The 26,469-nt window shown below is 48.2% G+C and overlaps 1 protein-coding gene across 2 annotated transcripts; it reads right to left on the reverse strand.

Moving 5' to 3' along the window:
- Positions 1-3,379: 3,379 nt before the first annotated feature.
- On the reverse strand, positions 3,380-26,410 carry DESI1 (desumoylating isopeptidase 1). 2 transcript variants are annotated; one of them, XM_070411214.1, is made up of 6 exons: positions 26,080-26,410; positions 11,971-11,992; positions 10,765-10,834; positions 8,116-8,225; positions 7,396-7,518; positions 3,380-5,829 (listed from the first exon to the last, which is right to left on the reverse strand). In XM_070411214.1, exons 1-6 carry the CDS (start codon positions 26,165-26,167, stop codon positions 5,736-5,738), a joined length of 507 nt encoding a protein of 168 aa, XP_070267315.1. In that variant the 5' UTR covers positions 26,168-26,410; the 3' UTR covers positions 3,380-5,735. The 2 variants fall into 2 exon arrangements, with proteins under 2 accessions (XP_070267315.1, XP_070267314.1); XM_070411213.1 differs by lacking the exons at positions 3,380-5,829; positions 7,396-7,518; positions 8,116-8,225 and adding an exon at positions 8,447-10,067.
- Between the last annotated feature and the right edge of the window lie 59 nt (positions 26,411-26,469).

Here is a 26,469-nt window from a genome sequence, read left to right on the forward strand (position 1 = left end):
ATGTGTTGGATACTGTCACTGATTAAATGGACATTGCCTGCCAAAAGTCTTAAATTGTGCAGACCCTTTGAGCCAGCAATTCAACTTTTAGAAAATAAGAAAAGAAAAAAATTGGGGATTGGATAAATTAACCATGGTTCATCTATAACAGTGGTTCTCAACCTTCCTAATGCCGCAACCCTTTAATACAGTTCCTCATGTTGTGGTGACCCCCAATTTCATTGTTAAAAATGGAACATAATTAAAGCATAGTGATTAATTACAAAAACAATATGTAATTATATATGTGTTTTCCGATGGTCTTAGGCGACCCCCGTGAAAGGGTTGTTCGACCCCAAAGGGGTCGCGACCCACAGGTTGAGAACCGCTGATCTATACGCTTATTGGTGGTGGCAAAAAGCACCAGGTGTTATACCAGTGGGGTCAGACCGGACCAAGGTTCGGTAACCTCTGTACTTGAGTTCTGGCTAGGAAAGAATTCAAGCCAAGACTCAAACTCTAAGAGAACATTTATGCCCTGGCCAGTGTGGCTCAGTTGGTTGAGCATTGCCCCATGCACTGAGAGGCTTCATGTTCGATTCATGGGTTTCGGGCTGGATCCCTGGTAGGGGGAGTGCAGGAGGCGGCCTGTTGTTTCTCTCTCATTGATGTTTCTCTCTCTCCCTTCCCCTTCCTCTCTTGAAAATCCATTAAAAATATTATTAAAAAAATAATCAACCAATGAATGCAGAAATAAGTGGAACAACAAATCTATGTTTCTCTCTCTAAGAATAAATAATTTTTTTTTTTAAAAAAAGGATTTCACACGGCCGGCCTGGCTCGGTGGTTGAGTTTTGACGTATGAACCAGGATGTGATGGTCAGATTCCCGGTCAGGACACATGCCTGGGTTGCAGGCTTGATCCCCAGTGTGGGGTGTGCAGAAGGCAGCTGATCAATGATTCTCTCTCATCATTGATGTTTCTGTCTCTCCCTCTCCCCTCTCTGAAATCAATAAAAATATATTTAAAAAATAAAGGAATTCCTAAGGAATTTGTTAAATGCAGATGCCAGGGCTCCACCCCTGGTGCTGGAATCCAGAAACTGTAGAATGGGGCCCATAGGGCAGGACAAGTGTTTGTCTCCTGTGGATTAACTCCACCTTTTCAAAGACAAAGATAAGCTCCCAACAATAGCACACCTACGCCTTAGACCTGCAGTGAACCAGTTTCCTTACAAATACCTTTCACAATCTCCCCCTGAATTCTCACAACTCATTTCAGTGATGAGGATACTGAAACCCAGAGAGGGGGCGTGAACTGCCCTGAGACGCAGACCCAGGAAGACCAGATGGGGTGGCCTGATGGCCACCAGTATATCCCTTTAAGAGGGAGGCTTTTCCCTGGCAACTGGTGTTCAGATGGGGCCCTGAGGAGGCCCTAGGGAAAGCGAGGAGCAGGACCGGGGGAACTGGGACTGGGAGGCCTGGCCAGAAGGGTTTCCAGAGCACCAAAGAAAGCCAGGCCTGAAGGCAGGGGGCCTGAGACCCCATCCTGGCAGGATCCTGCTCACGAAGGAAGACTAGGCTCTTCTGGGCCATACAGTTGGCCGAGGTTTGCAGGTTAGTGACTTCCATGTTTGCTTTGGGCAGTATAGCTCATCCATTGGGCATTTCATTTTCTTTTGCCAGAATCCTCTGAGGTGACAGTGCTGACACTCCATTTTCAGACCTAGGCACTGACACCAGAGCTGAAGTTGCTTTCCCGGGTCACACAGAACAGTCAGGACTCATATTCAGTTCCACCCACCAAAGCCCAGGCTTTTCCCGGGCCCCTTGGCGGAAGGCCAAGTGTCAACATGTTGCCGAATGAATACAGGGGTGTTGCCCCTCTTCCCTGTCTGGAGTGTGACCTGAAGGTGGGCAGTCCCAGCCCAAGGGGCAGCCCAGGTGTAGTGGGGGTACAGTCACTGACAGTTCCTGGGGCTGCCTCTCCCCGGGCGACCTTGGGCAGGTCCCTCCCGCTCTCTGGTCCTGTTCCTTGTCTATAAATGGGACCATCACTGCAGCCTCTCTGGGTGCAGGGGAGAAGATGTGCTTAAAGAGGAGCAGGGTAGAGCTATTGCTGGTTTTAATTCCATCTTGGTTTGGAGCAGTGGGTGGTTGGTGAGACTGTGGGTGTTAGCCATTTTTTCTTCATTTTCCAAAATGCCTGCAGAGCTTGTTGTTTTCACAATAAACAAGGGTGTTACATTTAAACCAGCTGCAGTGCGCATGTTTATAGGTGTTTTGTGGAGGGGGTGGAGGCTGTTGCTGGGTTGGCACAGGCCCCCTTGGGACTCCTTCAGCCAACTGGGGCCCAGTGGGGACATAGATGGCTGGGCCCCAGCACTGCCCCGCCTGGGGGTGGGGCGAAAGGACAGCGGCCTCCTGACACCTGGGTTAGTGATTTCTGTGGTTTAGACTTGAGCCCCAGGACTGAGACCTTGGGCAAGTCACTCCTCACCTCTCATGCCAGCGATGGAGAGAGGTTAAATGAACTGAGGCCCAGTGAAAGGAAGGCCCGATCAAGGTATCTGACGCAGAGGTTCAATCCGGGCGTCTAAATCCAGGTCCAGGGTTTGTTATGACCTGCCTCTCCCCCTCCGTGTGGGCCTATGGGGACTGACTCACTCTGTGATGGCAGCTCTCTGCCAGGCCCTGAGCTGGGTGCTGGGCACTCAGATGACCACAGCCAGGCCCTGCCCCAGCTGGCAGGAGTGTTTGGGAGGCACCCGCAGGAGGGAAGGGGCAGCTGTGTGTGGAGGGGGCAAAGGCTTTGCAGAGAAGTGCTAAAGCTGGGCCCTTAGCACCTGGTGAGGGGCTGCTCTGAGGATAGGTGGAGAGGGGAGAATTCAGGTCCAGCAAATGGTAAATTAAGGCCAGAGGTGGAAACCGCCTGCAGTGATAGGAACTGCTCTTGCAGGAAGGTGTGGGGTTGGAGAGGTCCGGGGATAAATTTGAGAAGCGCCTTGATAAATGCGTTGCCCCGAGGACTCTTTGGGGGCCACGAAAGGGTAGAGGTGTGTGGGGAGCAGGGCATAGTCTTGTGACCTGTGGTATCCAGGTCAGCCTAGTTTGGCTGTGGGCAGTTGTGGGGTGTACAGCGCCACCTGGTGCCCATCTCTCTCACTGCAGTGTAACCTTACCTGGCTTTTTCAGCGGGGTTCTCCCCCCATCTTTGTAAATCAGTGGTGAAAGTCATACACTCGTTCCTGCTTTCACCACTTCTTATCTGTAAAGCTTACAACCAAGCAAAGGTGGAACATCCAGACTCAGCAAAGTCAAGCTCAGAGGGAGACAGACAAAAAAGCCAGGGCTTCATGTTGGACGCTCACCGGGACCGTCACACCTGACACAAACGCAGCAGGCAGAGGGAGTTTATTGCATTAGAAAAAAACATCAAAGAAAACCAGCAAACACCTCCGTACTAAACACAGTTATTAGTTTGACTTCAAGGGCAAAAAGGAATCTCAAAGGTACAAGCTTTATTTCTGGGAGGGGTGCCGGTCTCATCCCACCTCCTTCCGTCCCTTTAAACCAGCAGACTGCTATGGAGGTGTCCACTATGCACCACAATCACACACGTGGCTCCCTTGTCACTCTGGTCACCCCTGCACGCCCGTGTGGAGCTAGCTGGGCACAATGGACACGCTCCTGAGGTGCTGGGAGACAGAATGGGAGGGGGGTCCGAGTCTGAGCCTGGGCTTCCGAAGTGAGTGCTGGTAGGACTTGGGTGGGGGAGGGAGAGCTTGCTTTCTTGCAGGGCTCTGAGAAGATGGTTTACTGATCCCTCTGTCTCTCCCCAGGGCACAGGCGTTGGCACAAATGGCTGCTGGGCATGAAGGGGACTTTCAATGGACCAAGTGACTCAAAGTCTCTTAGGGGAGCCATTTTTCAGTATAGCCCTGGGTCTGGAGGTGACTGTGGGAGGAGAAAGAGATGGGGAGGAGAGAGAAGAGGAGCTGTGATGCCCAGCACCCTCTGGCTGGAGCTCTGTGTGGAGAGGTTGGAGGAAGAGCCTGGTAGGTAGGGAGGACTGGGCCAGGCAGCTGGGAAAGGAGACACCAGGCGGGAAGGAGCCAACGTGCTGCCTTCCTGGGAGAAAGCCATGCCCTGTGGTCCATTCTCCAGTCGGTGAACATTAAGTAAGGGTCCCTGCCAGTCTCTGCTCTAGTGGATCACTGCCACGCATTCTGGCAAATCAGTGGGTCTTGAGAAGAATTAAACACTCATTCGTTTGGCCTCCCATCGTAAAAGTTCCAAAATGTCACTTGACATCACAGCTGGCCAGGTCACAGCCAAACACTAAGGCAGACTAACATCTTTTCCTTGAGCTGAGACCCTGATGCCAACTGCTCTGCGGATGGCACAGACAGGAGAGGGGCCAGAGGGGAGCAGCAGCTTTTTGGAAAAGAAAGGCACCTGCTGCAGGCCAGACCCCAGGAAAGACAACATAATTCAAGTCTAAGAAGTTGCAGGAGGAGGGGCAAGAGGGGCAATGCTGGAGCTGGGCCTCAGGTACCTGGCAGCCGAGTCCTCCCTCCACCCTCACTTCCCCCAAAGCCAACTTAAGGGGAGGTGCAGTGAAGAAAGGGAATCTGAAAGCCTCTCTGGATAAGAAACTTCCAGATTGTTCCCTGCCTATAAGCTCTCAGCAGCAGCTCATAAGGAAAATGGCCACGCACCCCCTACCATGCTTCCTTAAAGTCAAAATGACGATGGAAACATGTGTCTTCACAACACATTTAGGATAATGCACAAATTCCTATCAGAAACAACTTTAAGTTTCTTGCCACCTTGACTCTGCATTATTATTCTTTCTACATTTCCTGGAGCCGGGAATCATTCCCCTTGGTCCCAGCTGAATACTGCACACTGGTCTGGGTGGGGAGGTGACTGTAATAAGGTTATTACATGTGACTTGCAGACAGGGGGCCTGGGTCTCTGCCGCTCCAGCCGGACCCTCGTTAATTACAACAGGTCAGCTATGCTGAGGAAGAGCAGCCTGTAGGCAGCAAGGCAGGTTCTCCAAAATTGATGTCTGAGGATTGGCCATCAGTCTAGGGAGGAAGGAGGAATGGCTTTATCCTGTTTTCTCTGCCTGACACTTCCTGTCGCTCTCCCTCGATCCTGAGGCTTTTGGCGGCTCCAGCTCGGGCCCCATGGCCTGCTTGGGGTAGAGGAGGGAAGGTGACACAGCTGTGGCTAAAGTGTTCACTTAGGTTGGGCGAGTCATCCTGAAACTGGTTCCAGTGCACCAACTCCTCTGGTTCGTTTAAACACTAGTGAGGAACTGCTTCCAGGTCATGGCTGTTGTAAAACTCACCGGGATCCCCACAGGAGGTGGCAACCTGGGTAGAGCATGGGTGTTTTCTGGAAAGAGGTTCTAGGTTGGGGCTCCCCCAAACTGTACTTCCTGCTTAAACAAACCCCCTCCTTTCCTCGAGCGTGGAGGACGCTTAGGAAGCAGCGTCAAGTGAACGCACAGACAAGACAGCCTTAATAAATTAGTATAATACTTTCAAAGGGATGGCATTTTGTTCTGTTCTTAGCAGCATTGTCCTACATGCAGCCTGATGATCTCCTTCCCTGGGAAATTTAAAAAGCTGTCCCCTGGTTGTTAGCTCTGATGTAAAATTATAAAATAGAAATCTGGTCGGGTTTGTTTTGTTTAAAAAGGAAAGCCCTGGGAGGCAGGGCGGTCCCATGCAGTCCTGTTAGCTCTGACCATTGGGTCGGCCCATGGTGCTCCCTCCAGGAGGCTGGATCTGGATGGAGTCCAGGAGGGGCCGCAGGGCCTGTCCGAAGGGGCTGCGGAGAAAGCAGACACAGGAGCTCAGGTGGATTCGTGGACCGCCAGCACGCCCAGCTCCCCACAGGTGCAGCGTCACCACCATATGGGAAGGACACTCTTACCTCATCTCTTCTTCCCACCTGCCTCCCGCCTGGCTTTTCATGGGAGGGGTCTCTAAGGAGCCTGCTCTGCATTTTGACACCTGGGGTCCCCTCTCCAGTAGATGCTACCATCTCACTACCTTTGCCTCTAGGTCCTGGTTAGTTCTATGGCTTGAACAGGCTGGCCACATACAGGGAACTAGAGCTTCTTGTACTTTCTGTACTTGTATCTTTAATTTTCATGGTAAAGAAGATAAAATAAAGTTTAATGAGGAAGCTGAGGGGGAAAAAAGACATGAAAAAGGAAAAGTCAGGAGATTCTGCTAGGGACACAGGAAGAGTCAGGAAATGCAACAAATGCAGGTTGCCAGGTGTTAATGCCACTTTGTAAAGGGCTCCCCGGTTGTTCTCAGAGGAGCTTGGCTGGAACTGCAAACACCGGATGTCAGAGACTGTCCAAGATTACTCAACCTTACAACAGGTTGTCCACAACACATCTCAGTTACTGGGGTTGTTTTCCTTCAGGGGATACTACCATTTTGGAAAATTGTCCCCAAATTCAAAGGGAATGAAGTATTCCAAACAGAAACAGATGAAACTGAAAAATAGTAACCTTAGTTCAGTCTCCACCCATCAAATAATAACAGCAAGAACATTCCAGCTACTAAAGCTTGCTCAGGGCCCCATAACCTAGATCCTTAGTAAGGCGGCGTGGTTGAACATACCCGCCAAGGAAGGCAGGGCCAGGGCTGGGACAGAGCAGCCTCGCGTCCGATGCAGTTTTTCCTGAGGGGTTCCTACCCAGGTGTGAAAACAGTCCCCTTGCTGAGCCTGCTCAACCTGCTGGGATCCCTGTCAGACAGGGCCCAAGTTCAGGAGAAACTGAGTCAGAGTCAACAAATGGACATGGCCCTGGAGTGGGCAGAGGCTGCCTGAACGCAGTCAATAGCAAAGGAATGGAGGGGTGTGATGGCTTTGGGTGGGTGTGTGTCCTTTTAGGGACAGTGCCTGGGTGATGGCCCATAAGGTACGAGGGCAATTAGGAAGTTGTCTTTGAGGGCGTCAAAGAGCTCATGGTGCAGAGGAAGAAAGACTAACAACAAGCCGCCCTCGGAATTCTCTGACCTACTCTCTGCTTCTCCATCTAAAACTGCATTATAAGCGGGCACTTCTGGGGAGTGGCACGCTTCGTGTGCAATGGGAAAGACAGATGCCAGATTCTGTACAAGTAGGTTTCTAAGTTCTGCGATTGCACTCAGACCAGGGTAGATGGCCCAACTCCAAGTCGGGTGAAGGTAATACAAGGGTGCATCGGTGAGTAGAGAAAACGGTGGCCTTCCATGTTCGAAGCTGTCATCATGACAGGGCCCACCAGGCTTGGGAAGACTCTGCCGAGACCAGGAGAGGGCAGACCTGGGCGGAGGAGTGGCACTGGCCGGGAATGGGGACTTACAAGGCAGGGCAGAGGCAGAGGGCACTTACGTGGAGAGAACTTCAGAGGGAAGGTCAGTGATGTAGGAAGGGATCTTCCTCCCGGTCAGGAACTGTGCCACTTCATTGCTGAAGGTGTTACAGTTGTGTTCAAAGAGGTTGTAGGCCTCACCTCTGCACATTGTGAGAAAGGAGCACAGGCATGAGCGAGCAGCCAGCAAGCGAGTGTATGAAATGCTCAACCAGGTAATGGAAGGGGGAGCACAGCTGAATTTGAGGGCTGCTTGTTTGCCTCGCTGGACCATTGGAAACAGATTTTGAAGGGAAGGATGAGATATAAACATGAGGCTCCTCTACAATTTCAGGACAATCTTTACTTTCACAAAAGCAGAGCTCTAGGGTTGGAGTTTAACAGTTACTGAATCGACAAAAGCTTCTTTAAAGAAAATCTGCTCGAGTTTGTATTTTATCCCAACCCCTCTACAAACCTTGGTTTTGATTTTCAGCACAAAACACTTGGCCAGTGGAAGCTGAGGACAGGAGCTGCTGAATAGCAGCAGCTGATTTTAATCAGGAAGAATCACTAGCCCGTCCTTCCTCCAAGTCTCAGCAGAAGGCCTGCGCTCTTCTGCCTCCTCTGCATGTCTATTCAGCAAATGCTGGGCCAGGCCCGGTGCTGAGGACTCTGGGGATGGGACTGGTGGCTGCCCTCTGGGGGTGATAATCTAGTGGGGAGACAGACACACTAACCACCACCCTGTCTCCACTCACCGGAACTGAGACTCCCCCAGGGAGGACAGGTACTCCAGAAAGATTTCTTCTGTGACTTCTGTGCTCCCCACATCAACCACAGAGTCTGGGGGCCCAAGCAATGTCCCTCCCTAAAAGAGCCAACCCAAAGAGAGTCATTAAATTACCATTTCCATTGAACTTTTTAACGTGCCTTTCCATGGACGACCACAAATGCTCTGTTCTGACAACTTTAACTCTCAGAGCACCTAGGGCAGATGAAGAACGTTACTTCCTATTTGCACCGGGGCTCCAATGGCTTAGAGCTTCCTGGAGATTTGCCATTGCCAGTGCTAGAAAGACGGCTAAGAAATTGGGCTTCTAGTTTCTGGTGGGGGCCTGGGAAGCTGAGTCTCATGCAGGTCAGACTCCTGATGCTGTCCACTCCTTCAGCTGATAAAAAGACAGGAACCCAGAATCTGAATCTCCCTTCGTCCCCAAACTGCCTGACCATGAGGGCAGAACAGGACAATTAGAAATGGCTCCCACATGACAGGCCACCTTTCTATGCCCATGTCCAAAAGGTAAGCAGCCAGGGTTTCTAGTGACAAACTTGATGTCCCTTGAACACAGGGAAAATGTGAAGGACTGTGAGCAATCTGGCAGGCTGGCAAATATTTCAAAATTCAGTTCTTTTATGATCGGTGAGGATAATCCAATGATGTTAATAGGGTTCCCCAGGCAAGGGAGTTAATGGCCCCTGAAAGGCCTACAGAAAACCCTCAGCCATGGGCTAACAGACTGTCACAGTAGACCAAGGGCAAGACTGAGGCCCAGTGGGAAAACCAGCCACGGGGAAGCAACAGGATCACTGGGGGGCGAGGGAGGGACAGTGCTGGGGATGAGCTGGGAAAAAGGTAGCGCGCTCCAAAGCAAAGCTCCCTGCAAAGACCATGAATTTATACAACAGCTAGTGAGCACCTACTATGTGCCTGACATTGTTCCAGGCACTGGAGAGGGCACGGTGAGCAGGATAATCATGGTAGCCAGAGAAAAATGACCTCAGAGTTGTAAGAAACGAAAAGGTCACTATTCGACCCCCCTCCCCCATTATTCACTCATATAACAAATACGTATTGAGAACTCACTATGTGACGGGCCTTATGCTAGGCACTGGGGTATGATGTAACAAAACAGATGAGTTTCTTGCCCTCAGGGAGCTTATAGCCTAGTGGGGAAGGCAGACAAAAAATCCCATAAACCAATGTATTATTATGAGTTGCAATAATGGTCTTGCTGGAAAATTACAGAATGCCGTCAGTACATATGGCAGGGGACCATCCCAGTCTGAAGGGTCAGGAAGATTCGAGGGTTAGGGACACTGAGCTCAAATCTGAAGGATGGAGAAGCATAACAAGGTGAGAGATCGGGGAGTGGGCTGAAGGCAGTGGAGAGGTTTGAAGGTGTGTTCCAGGAGTAAGGAGAGGGGTTGGGCAAGGGCATGACTTGAAAAGAGGCCGCCCCGAGAGGCAGCCTGAGACCAGTTAGAGCCCTGGAGGTCACGCCGAGCTTTCTGGGTTTTTTTGTTTTTGTTTTTTTAAAAATATATTTTATTGATTTTAGAGAGGGAAGGAGAGGGGGAGAGAGAAACATCAATGATGAGAGAGAATCACTGATTGGCTTGCCTCCTGCACGCCCCCCACTGGGGATTGAGCCCACAACCCAGGCATGTGCCCTTGGCTGGAATCAAATCTGGGACCCCTCAGTCCGCAGGCCGACGCTCTATCCACTGAGCCAAACCAGCCAGGGCGAGCTTTCTGGTTTTTATTACAAGAATAATGGGTAGAGTTTTGTGGCAGGGGGATGCCACAATCAGATTTCCATTTGGAAAAGGTCACTTTGCTTCCCGTGGGGAGAACTGACTGATGAAGAAGAGTAGATGCATTGCTGTGGTCCAGGCTGGATATGAGTGTGGCCTGGATTAGGTGAAAGCCCTGGAGAAAAGGGGATAGGTGAGGAGAGAAAGGCTGATTCAAGACACATTTACAAGGTAGAATTGACTGGGCGTAATGAAGGATTTGTTATAGGTGAGGGGCCAGTGAGAAGAAATCAAGAATGACTTCCCATTTATGAGTATCAAAATGAATGGCTATGTGGTTTGAGCACCTCCTGGGACAACCCTGGCTAGTTCAAACAGGAATTTTTTGGAAAACGGCATGGGCTTTAGAGTCACAGGCCTGTTTAAGTACTGCTGCCACGCACTGGCCATGTAACTTTGGGCAACTCACTTTACCTCTTAGAGCCCGCATATTCGGCTTCACGTTGGCTGAGCTCATGCTGTGAGCCGGGCACGGAGCTGGTCACGGGACAGGAGAGTGAGGCACAGTCTCGGCTCCCCAAGAGCTCACATAGTTCCTGTGGAGCCCCAGGAACAGCTCATTTCACCACAGCACGCTTAGTGTGACAGAGAGGGACCCAAAAGTGCCATGGGAGCAGAGAGCACAGCAACTGGCCGGAGGGCCTGGGGAGGGTTCTCTTGAGCTGAGCCTTCAGGCAGTTGCGAGAAGCGATGCCACAGGCCTACGTGCACTGGGCCAGGGCGAGAACACAGAGAGTAGCAGCCGAGTTCCTGGTCTCTGGGAATCCCCAGGAACCTGAGACTGCAGGACAGGGCTGGGGAGGGTCACTCACCGGGGGACAGCTGGAGATCCCACCGCTGCCAAAGAAGAACTCATCCTTGTGTACAACTATGGAGGTGTGCCTGCAATGCAGAGAGGAGATAGAATAAGCCAGAAAACTTAAAACCATCTGAGAAAAAGCAATCACCACACTGCACTGAGAATCATTTCTGCCCACGGATAGGACTGTGGTCAACAGCCTTATAAAACCAACCAAAGGCAAGATAAACACCACAGGTGAGGGTTCCCAACTCTGGCACTATTGACATTTGGGGCTGGACAGTTCTTGACTGGGGGCTGGCCTGTGCAGTGCAGGATGTGTAGCAGCATCCTGGCCTCCACCCACTGGATGCCAGCAGCATCCCCTCCCCTCAGTTGTGACAACCAAACATGTCTCCAGACATTACCAAATGTCTCGGAATTGACCCCAGCTGAGAACCATGTAAGCAGAGGGGAGTCCCTAGAGATTCACCTTGGTATTAACAAATCAATTACTGAAATAAAGACTGCAGACCAAGGTGTGTTCCCGGGCTTTTTAAACTAACAGGAGCAGTGCACCTGGACCATGCTGATGGAAGGACCAGATGGTGTGAAGGGTGGACCTATTTCAGGTGAAGAGGTTCATATTACTTGGTTTGAGTCAAACAAAGCAAAGGGCCATTCTATCAATCCAATGTCAGGAGGGTCTAGGAGTCAAGACTGAATACTGACCTATGGCTTCCTCATGAGTGGAGCTGAGAGCTCAGCCACCGTCTTGTTGTCTGACAGGGATGGGTCCAGCAGTGAGAGATCAAAGTAGGTGTGATTTAAGACAGACTTGTGGGACCTTCAGACTTCTGTAGTTAGAAACCTTGGTGAGGGGTGGGCAGGACATCTCTCTGCCTTTCTTTAGGGCAGGGTTTCTCAATCTCAGCACCACTGCCAGTTGTGGCTGAGTAATTCTTTGTTGTGGGCTGTCCTGTGCACTGTAGGATGTGACAGCAGCATCCCTGGCCTCCACCCACCCACCAAAAATGTCTCCGGGCAATGCCCAATGTGGGGGAAAGGGGGGCGGGGGGAGGGGGGCAAAAGAATCCCTGGCTGAGAACCACTGAGTTACAACTTGAAGATTTATGACGCAGAGCTGGGTTTTAAGCTGGAACCACAGACTGGAACCTGAAGTGCACAGGTTCAGCTTTGTTTCGTAAACCAGTCAACGTAAGGATCCCACCCAACTTACCAGATGCCTTCCAGTTGTTTCCCTGTGGAGAAAAGAAGAGATTTAGCCACTGGGGACTAGACTACACGGCCTCCCAGCTGAGTAAATCCAGATCATCACTCAAACCCAGAGAAACCCACTATCCACCTCTGCAGGGACTTTCTGGGAATGCAATTCTCCTCCAATAAGGTCCTTAGGTCCTGACACAGGTATGTCATGCTAAGTTGAAAAGTGACCAGAATCCATCAGAATGCAAGATAAAAACCCTGGTATAGATGTACTCCAATTGTATATCTGCTTTTCTTCCCCCTTTGGGGTCAATTCAACTTTCAACTTTGCCTCTTTAATTAGTCATATTGAGACTATAGTAAAACAATAGTATAGAAAAGCTATTGTCCACTTCTTCACTGAGATAAAATCCTTCAGAAATGAAAGAGCAAAACTGCAAATGCCATCCACTAAATAGTCAATGTAAATGTAGTCTATATCTCTAGATGCCAGAAATGATGTCAGGTACCCACACGCAAATATGAACAGATCACTGTCCTGCCTTTAAGGATCCCAAAGTCAAATGGAAAGAGACACACATAATTACAACATGTTGACAGACTTTATAATGTGGTAAAAATAAGGTGCTACCTATAATAAAGATAAAGAACGAGCTTTGTACGCTGCAATTCAACCAGCGAACGGGGGGCAGGGATGGATGCTTCTGCCACAGGGAGCAGCAGCATGTGCAAACGCACAGCTGTCAAAGAGACTGAGGTCTTGCAGGGTAGAGCGAAGGGTACAGTGATGGTGATAAGAGGACAAGTGGCCAGCAAGGGAGTAGGCAAAGGAGGGCAAGCCTGGACTGAGGGCCATCCTGCACGGTGGGGCTGGGCTGGTGGGGGCGCTGACGGTTGTCAGGCAGCACAGTGCCTTAATCAGACCCACGTTTTGAAAAGACAACTACAGGTAGAGAAGATGAATTGGATGAAAGAGCATGGAGAGAGCAGGCTCGAGTGAGGAAGTCTTTGCCATAGTCCATGGGAGATACAACAGTGCTAAGGATGAGAAGGCAGGGCAGTGACAGATGTGAGAACATTATCAACACCACTTGCCTTTGGTTATAATTTCACATTAACTGCTTACTGATTGCTAACTGTTACTTTCCATGCTTGCCTGTGACTTTCTACAGGGTGAAACTCCAAGCATTGTGTGGAAAGAGAGGTGATATGCTTATGTTTCTCTCTTTGTGCAACATACACAATTATGGAATTTACCTAGGAAATAAATGGAATATATTGATTGTCCCTTTAAGAAAATGTTTTAAATGGGAAAGAAACCATGGCCCCCTCAGGATAACTAACATACTGATGGCTCAGTGTAGTGTCATCAGAGGAGGTTAAGAGTACAATAGGTTCAGATCTGAGCTTTTCCTCTTGCTAGTCATGGATCTTAGGCAAGTTTACTCAAACTCTCAGAGCTGTTTGGTCAAGAATAATAATGTATAAAAGCATCACAGTGTGTGGTACATAGAAGTTTGATAAACGGAGACCATTATTAGGCATAATGCCCTCCTCGGGAAAAAGGGTAAAAACCTCCAAAAGAAAAGTGAAATTTGACTTCAGGATTGGTGGGTAAGATCTAAGAACAGATTTCACCAGCAAATTAATATGAAATGCTCTACTTTACACATAACATTTCATTCTTTGCTGTTAGTGCTGCAAGGCTAAATGAAATATGAAGGAAAATGGGCCAGTCTGCTCTCCACTGAGAGATCTGCTGTTTTGGCGACACAAGCACAAATGGCAGAGGGGTTCCCGCCTGGCGGTTCCGGGGCAGCCCCTACAGACTGTGGGGCAGGCTCTGCCTTCTCCAAATTGAGCTGAAATCCCAGGGGTGGATCAGAAACAGATTGGATGCCAAAGGGGGCGGGGGGGAGGGGGGTAACCCAGTTAGGACAAGTATCTTCAAATCCTGGCTTACTGGGCTATAAGGTAAACTGGCTTGGATTCTTATCTCTTCCAGCTGACTCTAGAAGACCACTAAGTCTCCTCCGTGTTTACTATGTGTGAAATGGAGAGATGAACGTTTATTTTAAATAGAGCTGATGATGTGCTCTTCTGGACTGTCATTTATAACACAGCTTGTTGTCTAAACGGCAGCAATTTGCTGTTTATTTCCTTGAAGACATGTAATAATGCAGTGAATTTGGACAGATTAGGGACACTTTTTTTTAAAAATCCTCAACCAAGGATATTTTTTCCATTGATTTTTTAGACAGATTGAAAGGGAGGGAGGAAGGAGAGGGAAAGAGGGAGTCGGAGGAGAGAGAAAGAGGGAGAGAGAGAGAGAGAGAGAGAGAGAGAAACATCGACATGAGAGAGACATAGATTGGTTGCCTCCTGCTGGAGCCCCATGGGGCCAGGGATTAAACTTGCAACCTAGGTGCTCTTGACCAGGAATGTGTCTTTTTGTCCTCAGGCCAACGCTCTAACCACTGAGAAACCGGCCAGGGCAGGACACTGCTTTTTTTTTTCCTGTTCCTGCTCTCATTCACTTCTAGAGGAACACCACACTCTTAAGAGAAAGTATAGCGCTCTCCCTCCTGGGAGCACACCCGTGCCTTTCCCTTCACTCTCTCTCTTCCTCCCTCTCCCCAGGCACATTACCCTTAGCTTCCTCATTCCCAAGCTCCAAGGGCCCTTCCTTTACTCCCATAACTCATTTCCTAAACCCATTTCTTCTAGGAATTACTTCTTCTACCTCTGTAATTTACCAAATAAATGTTCTCTTACAAAAATAAAGAGAGAGAGAGAGAGAGAGAGAGAGAGAAGTATAGTGTAGTGACTAAGAATACAGGTTCTGGTGTGGACAAGTCATGCCTGAATCCCACCAGTTCTCTAAGTGAACTAATGTTTACCATATGATTACTATATTTCAGGCACTATTCTTGGCACTAGGGATACATCATAAACAAAGAAGACACATTTTCATGGACCTTATGGGATGGGGAGGGGACAGCCAATAAGTAATCTACACTAATAAAAGAGAAACATGGTAATTAGCGTACGACTGCTACCCTTCCCATTGGCTAATCAGCATATCCTTATGCAAATTAACTGTCAGCCAAGATGGCGGCCGGCAGCCAGGCAGCTGGAAGCGAACATGAGGCTTGCTTGCTCCAGTGACTGCAGACTGCAGCGTTCCCCGCCTGACTTGCCGGCCTCTGAGCTACAACTCTAAGAAACTATGTTGCAAATATAGAAGCTAAACAAAACACCAGAAACCAGCTTTCAGCCAGCCGGGATCTCAGAGCTAGAGTTATACGTTATTTTGATTATAGCAGCGGAAGCCTCAGAGCTAGAGCCAGAGCTAAAGCTGGCCCAGAATAAAAAAAAAAAAGAAAAAAAGGAGTGGTTGAGAGCTTCAGTCAATTGCCAGCCTGAAAGCAGCCCTCAGCTTCTCACCCAGACTGGCCAGGCACCCCAGTGGGGACCCCCACCCTGATCCAGGACACCCTTCAGGGCAAACCAGCCGGCCCAGGCCTCTATCCTATATAGTAAAAGGGTAATATGCCTCCCAGCACCAGGATCAGCGGAGCAGCGAGGCCTCCTGGCACCGGATCAGCGTGACAGGGTGCAGCACCCAAACCCCCTGATCGCCCTGTGGCTCTGTGTGTGACAGGGTGTGGCGCCCCAACCGCCCCCCACCCCACCCAGGCCCTGCTCTGTGTGTGACAGGGTAGAGCCATAACCTCCCCATTGGCCCTGCCCTGAGTGTGACAGTGGCGGCGCCCCAACCCCCTGATTGGCCCTGCTCTGTGGGTGATAGAGGGTGGTGCCCCAACCCCGCCCCTACAAGGGCCCTGCTCTGTGTGTGATGGGGTTGAGCCATAACCTCCCCATTGGCCCTGCCCTGAGTGTGACAGTGGCGGTGCCCCAACCCCCTGATCCGTCCTGCTATGTGTGTGACAGGGGGCGGTGCCCTAACTCCCCTATCGGCCCTACTCTGTGAGTGACAGGGGGGAGCTCCCCAACCCCCTGATTGGCCCTGCTCTGTGCGTGACAGGGGGGAGTTCCTCAACCCCCTGATGGGCCCTGCTCTGTGCATGGCGGTACGGAGCCCCAACCCCCTGATTGGCCCTGCAGAGTACGGAGCCCCAACCCCCCTGATGGGCCCTGCTCTGTGAGTGACAGGGGGCAGTGCCTCAACCTCCTGATTGGCCCTGCTCTGTGCGTCACAGGGAGTGGCACCGCAACCTCCCCATCGACCCTCCCTTGAGTGTGATAGGGGGCGGTGCCCCAACCCCCCAATCAGCCCTACCCTGAGCGTGACTGAGGGTGGCATCGCAACCTCCCAATCCGCCCTGCTCTGTGCATGACAGGGGGCGGTGCCCCAACTCCCCAATCAGCCCTGTTCTGAGCCCGACCAGGGGCTGCACCTAGGGATTGGGCCTGCCCTCTGCCACCCGGGAACAGGCCTAAGCCAGCAGGTCGTTATCTCCCAAGGGGTCCCAGACTGCTATGTGACCACTATGATCCGACGACCGGCCGGTAGCTATGATGTGCACTGTCCACCAGGGGGCAGATGCTCAATGCAGGAGCTGCCGAGTGACAGCAACTTTGCAGAGTACCCTCTCACACTCCAGGACCCCTTGGGGGATGTTGGACTGCCGGTTTCAGCCCAATCCGAGGGACCCCACCAGTGCACGGATTCGTGCACCAGGCCTTCAGTAATAAATATTAATAAACAGTATCATAATATGTTAGCAATAATGAGTATATAGAAAAGTTAAGAACAGGGTAAGGGAGACTGGGAGTTTCAGGGATAGCCAGGGTGGGCCTCTTGGAGAAGGGGACACTTGAGCAAAGACTTGAAGGAGACAAGGGAAGGAGTTATGCAGAGGTGGGACCGGCCAGGCATACTGAGGGACCTTAAGGAGGCCAGTGTGGCTAGAGTGGAGTGGGTGGGTGAGGAGAAGAAAACTAGGAGATGAGCAGAGGTAATAGAGGACAAATCACATAAAACCTGTAGAAGTTGAGAACTTTGCTATTGAACCAAGCTGTCCAATATAGTAGCCACTGACTATGTGACTATTACAATGGGGGGAAAAGAGAACAAGTTCTGTTCACAGTTGTACCACATTTCAAGTACTCAACAGCCACATGGCTACTGGTTAGTGAGAGGACAGAGCAGACATAGAACATTTCATCACTGCACAAAGTTCTACTGGCCAGTGCTGCTTAAACCTCAGCGTGCTATTCTGCTAAACACACACATAATAGTGTCTATCTTATAACATTTCCAAGATTAAAGAAGACACATGAAATATGCCCATCACAGTGCCTGGCATATAACACTTGCCTAAAAAAGACTAACTCATTTCTTTCATGCTCTAGAGTTTGAGATTGTTATGGCTGCTCTCATAGCACTTTGGTATGGAAACTACCTATTTTTGTCTTTCTCCCCATCAGATTACAATTGTCTCAAAGACAAGGGCAGTTTCTTATGCATCTTTGTAATTCTGGCACCTAGCAAAGCACCTGCAAGAGAGATGCTGCACACCCATCTGTTGAGATGAGGTGTTCTGTTGTCAGCCCTGTTGGTTGACACAACCAGTGCTATTGAGGCCAAAGTTCTTAACCCCAATTTTAACTGCCCTGGCTTGTTATTCAAATGACGTTACAACCTTGGCATACTGCACTCTGAGTCTGCTACTGCCCTCTCTGATGCCCATGCTCAATGACCCAGGAAGACAGCTGGACAGACACATTAGTTCTAACCCAGACTTACTAAAAGAATGGAGTTTTGGAGAGGGGCCTCAGAGATCACCGTCAGTTATTTAATACTTGAAAACAATTCAAAAGTTGAACGATACAAACCCTACTTTATTCTTTTGATCGTCAGTCTCTGTATCGATCACTAAATTTGCCTGTAAGCTGGACATGACACATCCTCCTTATTCAAATACATCAAGGAACATTCAAGATCTCATCCATTCATAGAATGGTGATTGGGAGTATAAAAAAAAATCCTCTTATCCATTCTTTCATTTATTAATCCATCTGCCAAACATGTGGAGCCAAAAAGAACATTTAAAATTGGCTGAGTAGATTTATATATTTTCTTAATTTAAAGTGCTTCATAGTTATCCTTATTCTCACACATCTATACAAGGTAGTTAGTGTAGGGCAAATATTTATCGACATTTATTAAGGACCCATGGTTTGCCCAGCATGAAAACGAGGAAAAGCACGCTAGGATGATGTACTTGTTGGAGCAGCTCAGACAGAAACGGTAGCCACTTGGCATCCTGCTCTCAGGAGGAAGAGAATGGCCTCCTGCATAGGGTGACAGGCAACGGGAAGTGGGGCTGGACTGATCCTTAAATGTTTTTGGCTAGACTGGGGTGGGAGGAGGAGGTGGTGGTTTGAGACCGAATTAGGGCACAGGCCATTTTGGGACAATGAAGTAGGCTCAGTGGATATCAGCACATTACAGAAAGCAGATTATTTTCCCACTAGGATTTCCTCAGCAAGCTGGAGAGCAGGTGGGTCAGATGACTGCATGTTTCCAAGCTTGTTAGCATTTCCAGGTTTGATTTTGAGGCCTATGAATTATGCACATGAAAACAAATGGAAGATATGGATATCAGCCTTGTTTTTCATCATGAATAACAAAAAAGTGAGGCCCGCATTAGTCAGCCTTCCACTGATGGTAAGAATAAAGTGAATATATAAAAGTCAAGAAGAGCCCTGGCCAGTGTCTCAGTGGTTAGAGCATTATTAGCCCACGCACTGAAGGGTCTAGGGTTTGATTCCCAGTCAAGGGCATGTACCTGGGTTGCAGGTTTGATCCCCAACCCCGGTCAGGGAGCATGCAGGAGACAACTGATTGATGTGTCTCTTTCACATCAACATTTTTCTCTCTCTCTTTCCCCCTCCCTCCCATTTTCTCTAAAAATCAATGGAAAAAATATCCTCAGATGAGGATTAAAAAAAAAAAAGAGTCAAGAAGAAAATATTCCATCTACTTCCTCATCAATTAAGATAGATGGAGCTTGTTCAGATAGATATACATGCTAGTTGTAAGACGTGCTCAAGACCAGCAGCTGGTATACTGCTGGTGCTAAATAAATGTCTATTAATAAGTATAACATGGATGATGGTGACAGGTTCCATGTGCAAATCAAATGTAGCCCCAGTGACAAAGTGTTGGTTTAAAAAAATATATATTTTTGTTGATTTCAGAGAGGAAGGGAGAGGGAGAGAGGTAGAAACATCAATGATGAGAATCATTCATCGGCTGTCTCCTGCATGCCTCCACCATGGGGATTGAACCCAGAACTCAGGCATGTGCCCTGAATGGGAATTGAACTGTGACCTCCTGGTTCATAGCTGGATTCTGGGCAGTGTCAAAGTGTTTTTAACTGACAGTGTTTTCATCTGCTGGCTGGCTCAGTCATTTGCCAGATTACCAGCAATATGAAGGGGTTAATGGTAACTTAAAAAAATCAGTTTATTCTTCTCAGTTTGTATTTATTGAGCACCAAGCACTGTGAGACTCCAGAGATACAATTGAGAGTTCCTGCCCCAATGAGGCTTCCAGTCCAGTTGGGGTGGGTGTGGACATAGATGAGAAAACAAGCAATTATAAAATAGGATGATGAATGTTATCAAAGGAGAATAGAGGATGTTATCAGCATACAATAGGGACACATCACCAAGATTTGGGGGCTGGGGTTCAGGGAAAGTTTCCTGGAGGAAGTGACATTTTAGGTGAGACCTGAGTAGAAGTTAGCCAGGCCAAGAGATGGGGGAAGTATCCCTGGCAGGGGGTATAGCAGCCCTTCAACACTTGGTTGCTATTGGGAGAATGAGAAAACAGTCCCTCAGATCCTCTTCCGTAGGGCTTAATTCTCCTGTGGAACCCAGCTGAGAAAGGATCACATCAGCATGTTCAGGTGAGGGTAGAAGGAAAAGCAGGAGCTAGATCACAAAGGGCCTTGTAAGCCACATCCATTTTCCTTTTGCCATAAAGAAATTGCATGATCACTAAATTAATTCATTAGCTGGTTATAAAAAAGTTTACACAATGAATAATAATAATCTAAAACAAAACACAATAGATGGCATCAAAACATTAAAAAAACCCTCAGCTTCAAATAAATTCTACGTAATCTTCAAGTCTCACTCATTCCTATAATATTTATTGAGCACAAGCTCTGACTGGCCACTGGGGACACACAGAGAAATGAGACAGAGTCTGCACTCCAGGAGCTCAAGGTACTTGCTGTTCTCTCTGACACATCCAGCGCACCATGCCTTCTCCCTTCTTTCAAGGCTTATGATAATTGCTTCACCACTCACTCCCAGATGATTTTGGCATCTAATCATAATCTCTTTTATGCTGCTGCATGCATACATGCATTATTTTTACTAAAATGAACTCCTGGGAGGCAGAGTTCATGTCTTTCATTAATATATATATATATATATATATATATATATATATATATATATATATATATTCCGCCCCCACATCCCTGTCTTTAAACTTGAGAACAACTTTAAGATAGGCTTGTAAAGAAAAATAAATGTGACCTCAGGATATGTGGCTGTACAAAAACAATCAACAAATATAAAGTACCTTTTACTATAATTTAAAAAATCCACGCCCTCTGTATTTATCTGTTTGTACTTTAGCATAGAAAAGTCAAGAAATTTAAAGAGCAGCCAAGCCCTGACTGGTTTGGCTCAGTGGATAGAGTGTCGGCCTTCGGACTGAAAGGTCCCAGGTTTGATTCCAGTCAAGGGCATGTACCTTGGTTGCGGGCACATCCCCAGTGTGGGGTGTGCAGGAGGCAGCTGATCGATGTTTCTCTCTCATCGATGTTTTTAACTCTCTATCCCTCTCCCTTCCTCTCTGTAAAAATCAATAAAATATATTTAAAAAAATAAAAAAAATAAAGAGCAGCCAAAATGATTAAGAGGGGGAACTGATAATAATAGCTAAATTATAATAGCTAATTATCTTAGGTGAATGATGACTGTGGGGAAAAAGGTATAATCAGGCCATCTGCTCGATTAGAAAAAACTAAGGATAGCCTTAACCAGTTTGGCTCAGTGGATAGAGCGTTGGCCTTCGGACTCAGTGGGGGGTGTGCAGGAGCCAGCTGATCGATGTTTCTAGCTCTCTATCCCTCTCCCTTCCTCTCTGTAAAAAAATCAATAAAATATATATATTAAAAAAAAAAGAACACTAAGGATAGTTTTGGGATCATTTTCATGGTGATTGCGGAACTGTGGGACAGGAATACCTTCATGGAAAGCATTCTAGGGGACTGGAAACTAGGAGACAGGGTATTGTCTAGTCGACATGTCTCAGGAGAGAATTACATTGGGCTTTATTCCAACCATGGCTGTCACAGAGCTAGATGGGGTCTTTTTATTGTTGTTAATCCTCACCGGAAAATTTTTTTTTCATTGATATTTTTAGAAAGACCATGGAAGGGAGGAGGAGAAACAGAAGCATCCATGTGAGACACATCCACGGGTTGCCTCCCACAAGTGCGGGGGCTGGGGATTGAATCTGCAACAGAGGTATGTGCCCTTGACCGTAATTGAACCCAAGACCTTTCCGTCAGCATGTAGATGCTCTAATCACTGAGCAAACTGGCTAGGGCTAGATGGGAGGTCTTATAATGAGGAACTGCCATAAGAATAAGAGGGCACTGAGATGAGGTCACAATAATTTAGTTTGGGAAAATTAAAGCTAAAGAGGGATGATCATAGATCGATGATTATGAATGGCATATACACATTGAGCCCAGATTTTTTATCTCATTCAAATGAAATGCTTGGCCAAAGATGCCTTTACAAACATGAACAAGGTACCGACTTTGCATCAATTATAAGGGAAAACATCACACAGAGGTGATATAATAAAGCAACTGAGAACATGAGCTCTGGAAGTCAGTGTGCCTGTGCTCATAACCCAGCTCTGCCTCAACTGAAAATTGGAGGTAATAACAGGACACATCTCACAAAAATCGTGGTGAGGATTATAACACAGGCAAAGTTCTCAGAAAAAAGGGTCTGGCACATGGTAAGCTTTCAATAGAAGCTAGGTATTAATATGCTCCTAGAAGTCAGGAAACAAATTGATTTTCTAGTGGTTCATATATATTTACGAATGGGAAATCAATATATGGCTATTAATAGAACTAGAACATACCCAACTTTAAGGTTAGTGATGTCTGGATGGGATGAACCAGTAAGGCAATGCCCATTTCTCCTAAGTGTTCAAATCTAGAAAGTATTGACTGTTAGCTTTGATAACCCTTGTCTTCATTACTTTTGTAAAAGGCATAAAAGCAAAATGGAAAAAAAGGTGAAAAGAGAGAGCGAGAGATCATTAAATTTGGCTACTTCTTCCTCATTGTTAAATTCCCAACTTAAAAAGTCACTACTCCCACCTGGCCGGTGGCTCAGCTGGTTAGAGCATCGTCCTGACATGCCAAGGTTGCAGGTTCGATCCCCAGTCAAGGCACATACAAGAATCAACCAGTGAGTGCATCAATAAGTGGAACAACAAATCAATGTTTCTTTCTCTCCCTCTCTCTCTCTCTCCTCCCCCGCCCCCAAAAAAAGTCAATAATAAAAAAGAAAAAAAAAAAGTCACTATTCCCGATAACCCTTAAAGTAGGTCTCCTTATGTCTTTCTCAGCACCCAGTTTGCTTCCTGCACAGCCCAGCACTTATCACAATTTTTAATTATTTTATTTGCTTATTTATTTTTAATGTCTTCTTACTAAATAGCTCCATGATGACAGAATATCTTTGTTGATTTTGTCATCCTTAGTTAAGTTTAACATAGAAATGGCATGTAGTAGGCACTCAATAAATACCTGCTGAATGAATTATGAAGCAATGATCTGTAAGGCCCCTTTCAGCTAAAATCAATAACTATTAGGTAATAGAAAAAACAACAAACATTATAAAGGGAGAGGCTTTTATTTTTGGGTCTAGGAACTATTTAATGCTTCACTATGATCAAACTAACCAAATGGCTCTACTCCAAGAAGTTTATTTAGAATTTGACTGATGCAATCTCTTCGAAACTAGCACCCTCCCCAAGTGACTTTGTCAGTTTTGCTTTCAGGTTTGCCTTACTAATCTTTTTTATTTAATCTTCACCCTTGTATATGTTTACTAATTTTTTAGAGAGAGAGGAAGGGAGAGGGGGGGAAGGAGGAGAGGGGAGATGAGAAACTTTAATCAGTTGTTTCCCATACATGTACATGCCCCGAGCCAGGATTGAATCTGAAACCTAGGTGTGTGCCCTAACTGGGAATCTAACCAGCGACCTTCTGGAGCATGGGACAATGCTCTAACCAACTGAGCCACCTGGCCAGAGCTGCCTTAGTAATTTTAACAATCTAGGCCCAATGTCTGTCTAATAATTGATCAGCTACATATATTATCTGAGGAGCTTTTTATTTTATTTTTTTAAAATATGTTTTTATTGCCCAGTCAGTGTGAGCATCGATCTATGAACCAGGAGATCAGGGTTTGATTCCTGGTCAGAGCACATGCCTGGGTTGGGAGCTCGATCCCCAATAAGGGGCAAGCAAGAGGCAGCCGACCAATTATTCTTTCATCATTGATGTTTCTCTCCCTTCCTCTCTGAAATCAATAAAAGTATATTAAAAATGTTTTTTATTGCCCTAGCCGGCTTGGCTCAGTGGATAGAGCGTCAGCCTGTGGACTGATGGGTCCCAGGTTCGATTTCGGCCAAGGGCACATGCCTGGGTTGTGGGCTCGATCCCCAGTGGGGGGTGTGCAGGAGGCAGCCGATCAATGATTCTCATCATTGATGTTTCTATCTCTCTCTCCTTTTCCCTTCCTCTCTGAAATCAATAAAGAAATATATATAATAAAAAAAATGTTTTTTATTGATTTTAGAGAGAGAGGGAGGGAGAAGGATAGAAACAACAATGCAAGAGAGAAACATTGATGGGCTGCTCCTGACCGGCCCCTACCAGGGAGGGATCAAGTCGGGAAACCTAGGCATGTGCCCTGACCGGGAAGAATCCAACCAGTGACCTCTCTGTGCATTTTCCCATGCACCAGGAGGGCGCTGGTTGGTTCCAGTCAGGGCACATGCCTGGGTTGTGGGCTCCATCCCCAGTAGAAGCTGTGTCTGGGGAAATGTGTGGGAGGCGGCCAATTGATATTGCTCTTTCATCAATGTTTTTTTTTTCCTCTCTATGAAGTCAATAAAAACATTTTTTTTTTTTTTTAAATACAAAATTTTGGATCAAAACTCCAGAAAAGTCTTATTTGGTACTTGTGTAATGAGGCTCTAGAATTTATGTATTTAAAACTTTGTTATTTTAAATAGATAATATATGTATGTAGTATACAATTCAAAAGGTACAAAAAAGTTATAGCCAAGTCTCCCTTTCACTTTTGCCTTCCTGCTTCAAGTTCACGTTTCCTTAAGTTATCACTTGTCGGAAACTATCTATCGTCTTCACTAGCAGAGAAGAGTAGAGACCCCCAAAAGCTAGTGACCTTTGAAGCCCTAGCAAAGGTCGGAGCTGTGCACCACCCAGTTAATCTAGATAATGGTAGCTGAAGCATCATCCCCACCTTAGTTCACTTAATTCCTTAGATACTTATGTAAATCCTTGTTGATTATTGTTGACTAGATATTCTGCCTATTTCTGGAAATTGTCTGCTGATGAACTAACCTGTGTGTCATTGAAATCTCCTTACCTAAGGGCTACCCCAGATCAATAAAAGGTTGGAGCGGCCTGAGCATCAGTGGAAGTCCCTCTCCTTGAGTTGGACTTGCCTGCCTGGTCCCCCAACATTTCCAAATTGTCTCGTCTCTTTTCTCTCTCATTTGTGTACGGCTCCTTTTTCAGATCCCGAAACCTAATCCACGCGGGACGTGGAGGGAAACACACTGGACAATCACTGTTACCAATTTCTCTTGTATTCTTCCAGATAATTATTTGCCTAAGCAAGTATATCTATATCCTTTGCTTTAAACACACAGTTGCATATTTAAAGAACTGTTCTAACTTTGGTGTTTTTTTTTCAATTCCCATTTAACAAAGTATGTTGAAAATGAAGGTGTCTTTGTATTTTTCACACGCACCCCGGGTGGTTCTGAGGCGAAGCTGACTATAGGAACCACCCAATGCCCCAGGTTAAGGGGTTAAGTTCGACTCACCATTACACATTAGAAACTCAAGGATATTGAAAAGATGCCCTCAAAAGCGGCCTTGCTTACTTGACCTCTGCCCTCTCGTCTTATGCACATGAACTCCCACATTCTCTAAATGTCTCCATATAAGCCAGGAAAAAAATAGTCATTCAAATAGGTGTTGCCAAAAGCTGTTCAATTTTCAATTCCTGGAACCCTTTCCTGCCCGGTTACCACCTGAAATCCCAAACCTGACCATCTCATTTTGGTATTTGGGTTATAATGAAGTTTGATTTACACTGATTTTCTCGGCTGGCAGTGGCGCTGTTTAATGGAGCACAACTGAGATACTCCCCTTACTCATCCCCCCGGCACCACAGCGTCCAGCCCGCCCCCGGAATCGCTTTCTTACCATCGGGGCTGCAGTGGACCTGACTTCCTCTCTATGGCGGGATGGGCTACGGCCGGTGCCTGTGCGGCTCTAGCTTTCTCTCCCCACCCGCCCGAGAGGCGGCGGGAAGAGCTTCCTTTCGGCAGGAGGACAGGCCCTCCGAGGGCACCCGCGGGTCTCCGCAGTGTCCCTTCTCCGCGAGGGGCACCACGCGGCAGGCATCTCACCTCCGCTCCGAGGACGGAGCTGGAGGGCTCGCCAGGCGAGGCAGGGAACCCACCCGCTGCAGCGTCGGCTCGCCCCACCTCCCAGCGCAGGGGCTCGGAAGGGATGAGGAAGGGCGTGAGTCCTCTCCATCCCTGCCCCCTGGACTCAAACGGAGCGTGGGGCCCAGGGGCCCAAACCCGACCCCGCCCTTCTCTGCTCGGGCTTTTCTCCATCCTCTGGGCCCTCCGGCGCCCCCTGAGCCTCGGCCCAGGCCTCCGCAGCTCGGCCGGCCGGCCCCCCTTCCCGCCCACTGCCGGCGCCCTCACCCAGCATGATGGGGCTGAGCCGCCGGGCCAGGCCCTTGGACAGGTCGTACACGTAGAGCTTCACCGGATAGAGGTTCGACGGCTCCATCGGGACCCGTGGCGGCCGCGGCCACGAAGCCCCTCTGGCACCCGGCAGCGGCCGAGACCTTCCCGTACCCACCGGGGAGGGGAGCGGAAGGAGCGCGGGGGGACCGAGCCCGGGCCCGGCCTGAAGGGCGGGGAAGAGGCGGTCCTGCTCTGCTCGCAGCCCCACGCCGCTCGCGCTCCCCGCCCGCCACCGGCAACGACTACTGTGAGGTGACAGAGCCGGGACGAGCGGGGTCCTCGCGGAAGAGGGCCAGGGGCGGGACGCGCTTCGGCGCATGTGCACGCCATCCTGACCGGCGGAGG

This window comes from Myotis yumanensis, unplaced genomic scaffold (assembly GCF_028538775.1).
Source record: "Myotis yumanensis isolate MYYU_CA2020_CCGP unplaced genomic scaffold, mMyoYum1.0.hap1 SCAF_3, whole genome shotgun sequence".
Taxonomy (NCBI): domain Eukaryota; kingdom Metazoa; phylum Chordata; class Mammalia; order Chiroptera; family Vespertilionidae; genus Myotis; species Myotis yumanensis.

Excerpts from the sequence above, each read along its gene's own strand:
- DESI1 (XM_070411213.1), bottom strand. The coding sequence starts at position 26,167 with ATGGAGCCGTCGAACCTCTATCCGGTGAAGCTCTACGTGTACGACCTG. Across the intron at positions 11,993-26,079 it reads GCTCAGCCCCATCATGCTGG|GGAAACAACTGGAAGGCATC; the intron begins GTGAGGGCGCCG and ends TTTTCTCCACAG. Across the intron at positions 10,068-10,764 it reads GGATCTCCAGCTGTCCCCCG|GGCTTTCACCTAATCCAGGC; the intron begins GTGAGTGACCCT and ends CCTTTTCTCCAG.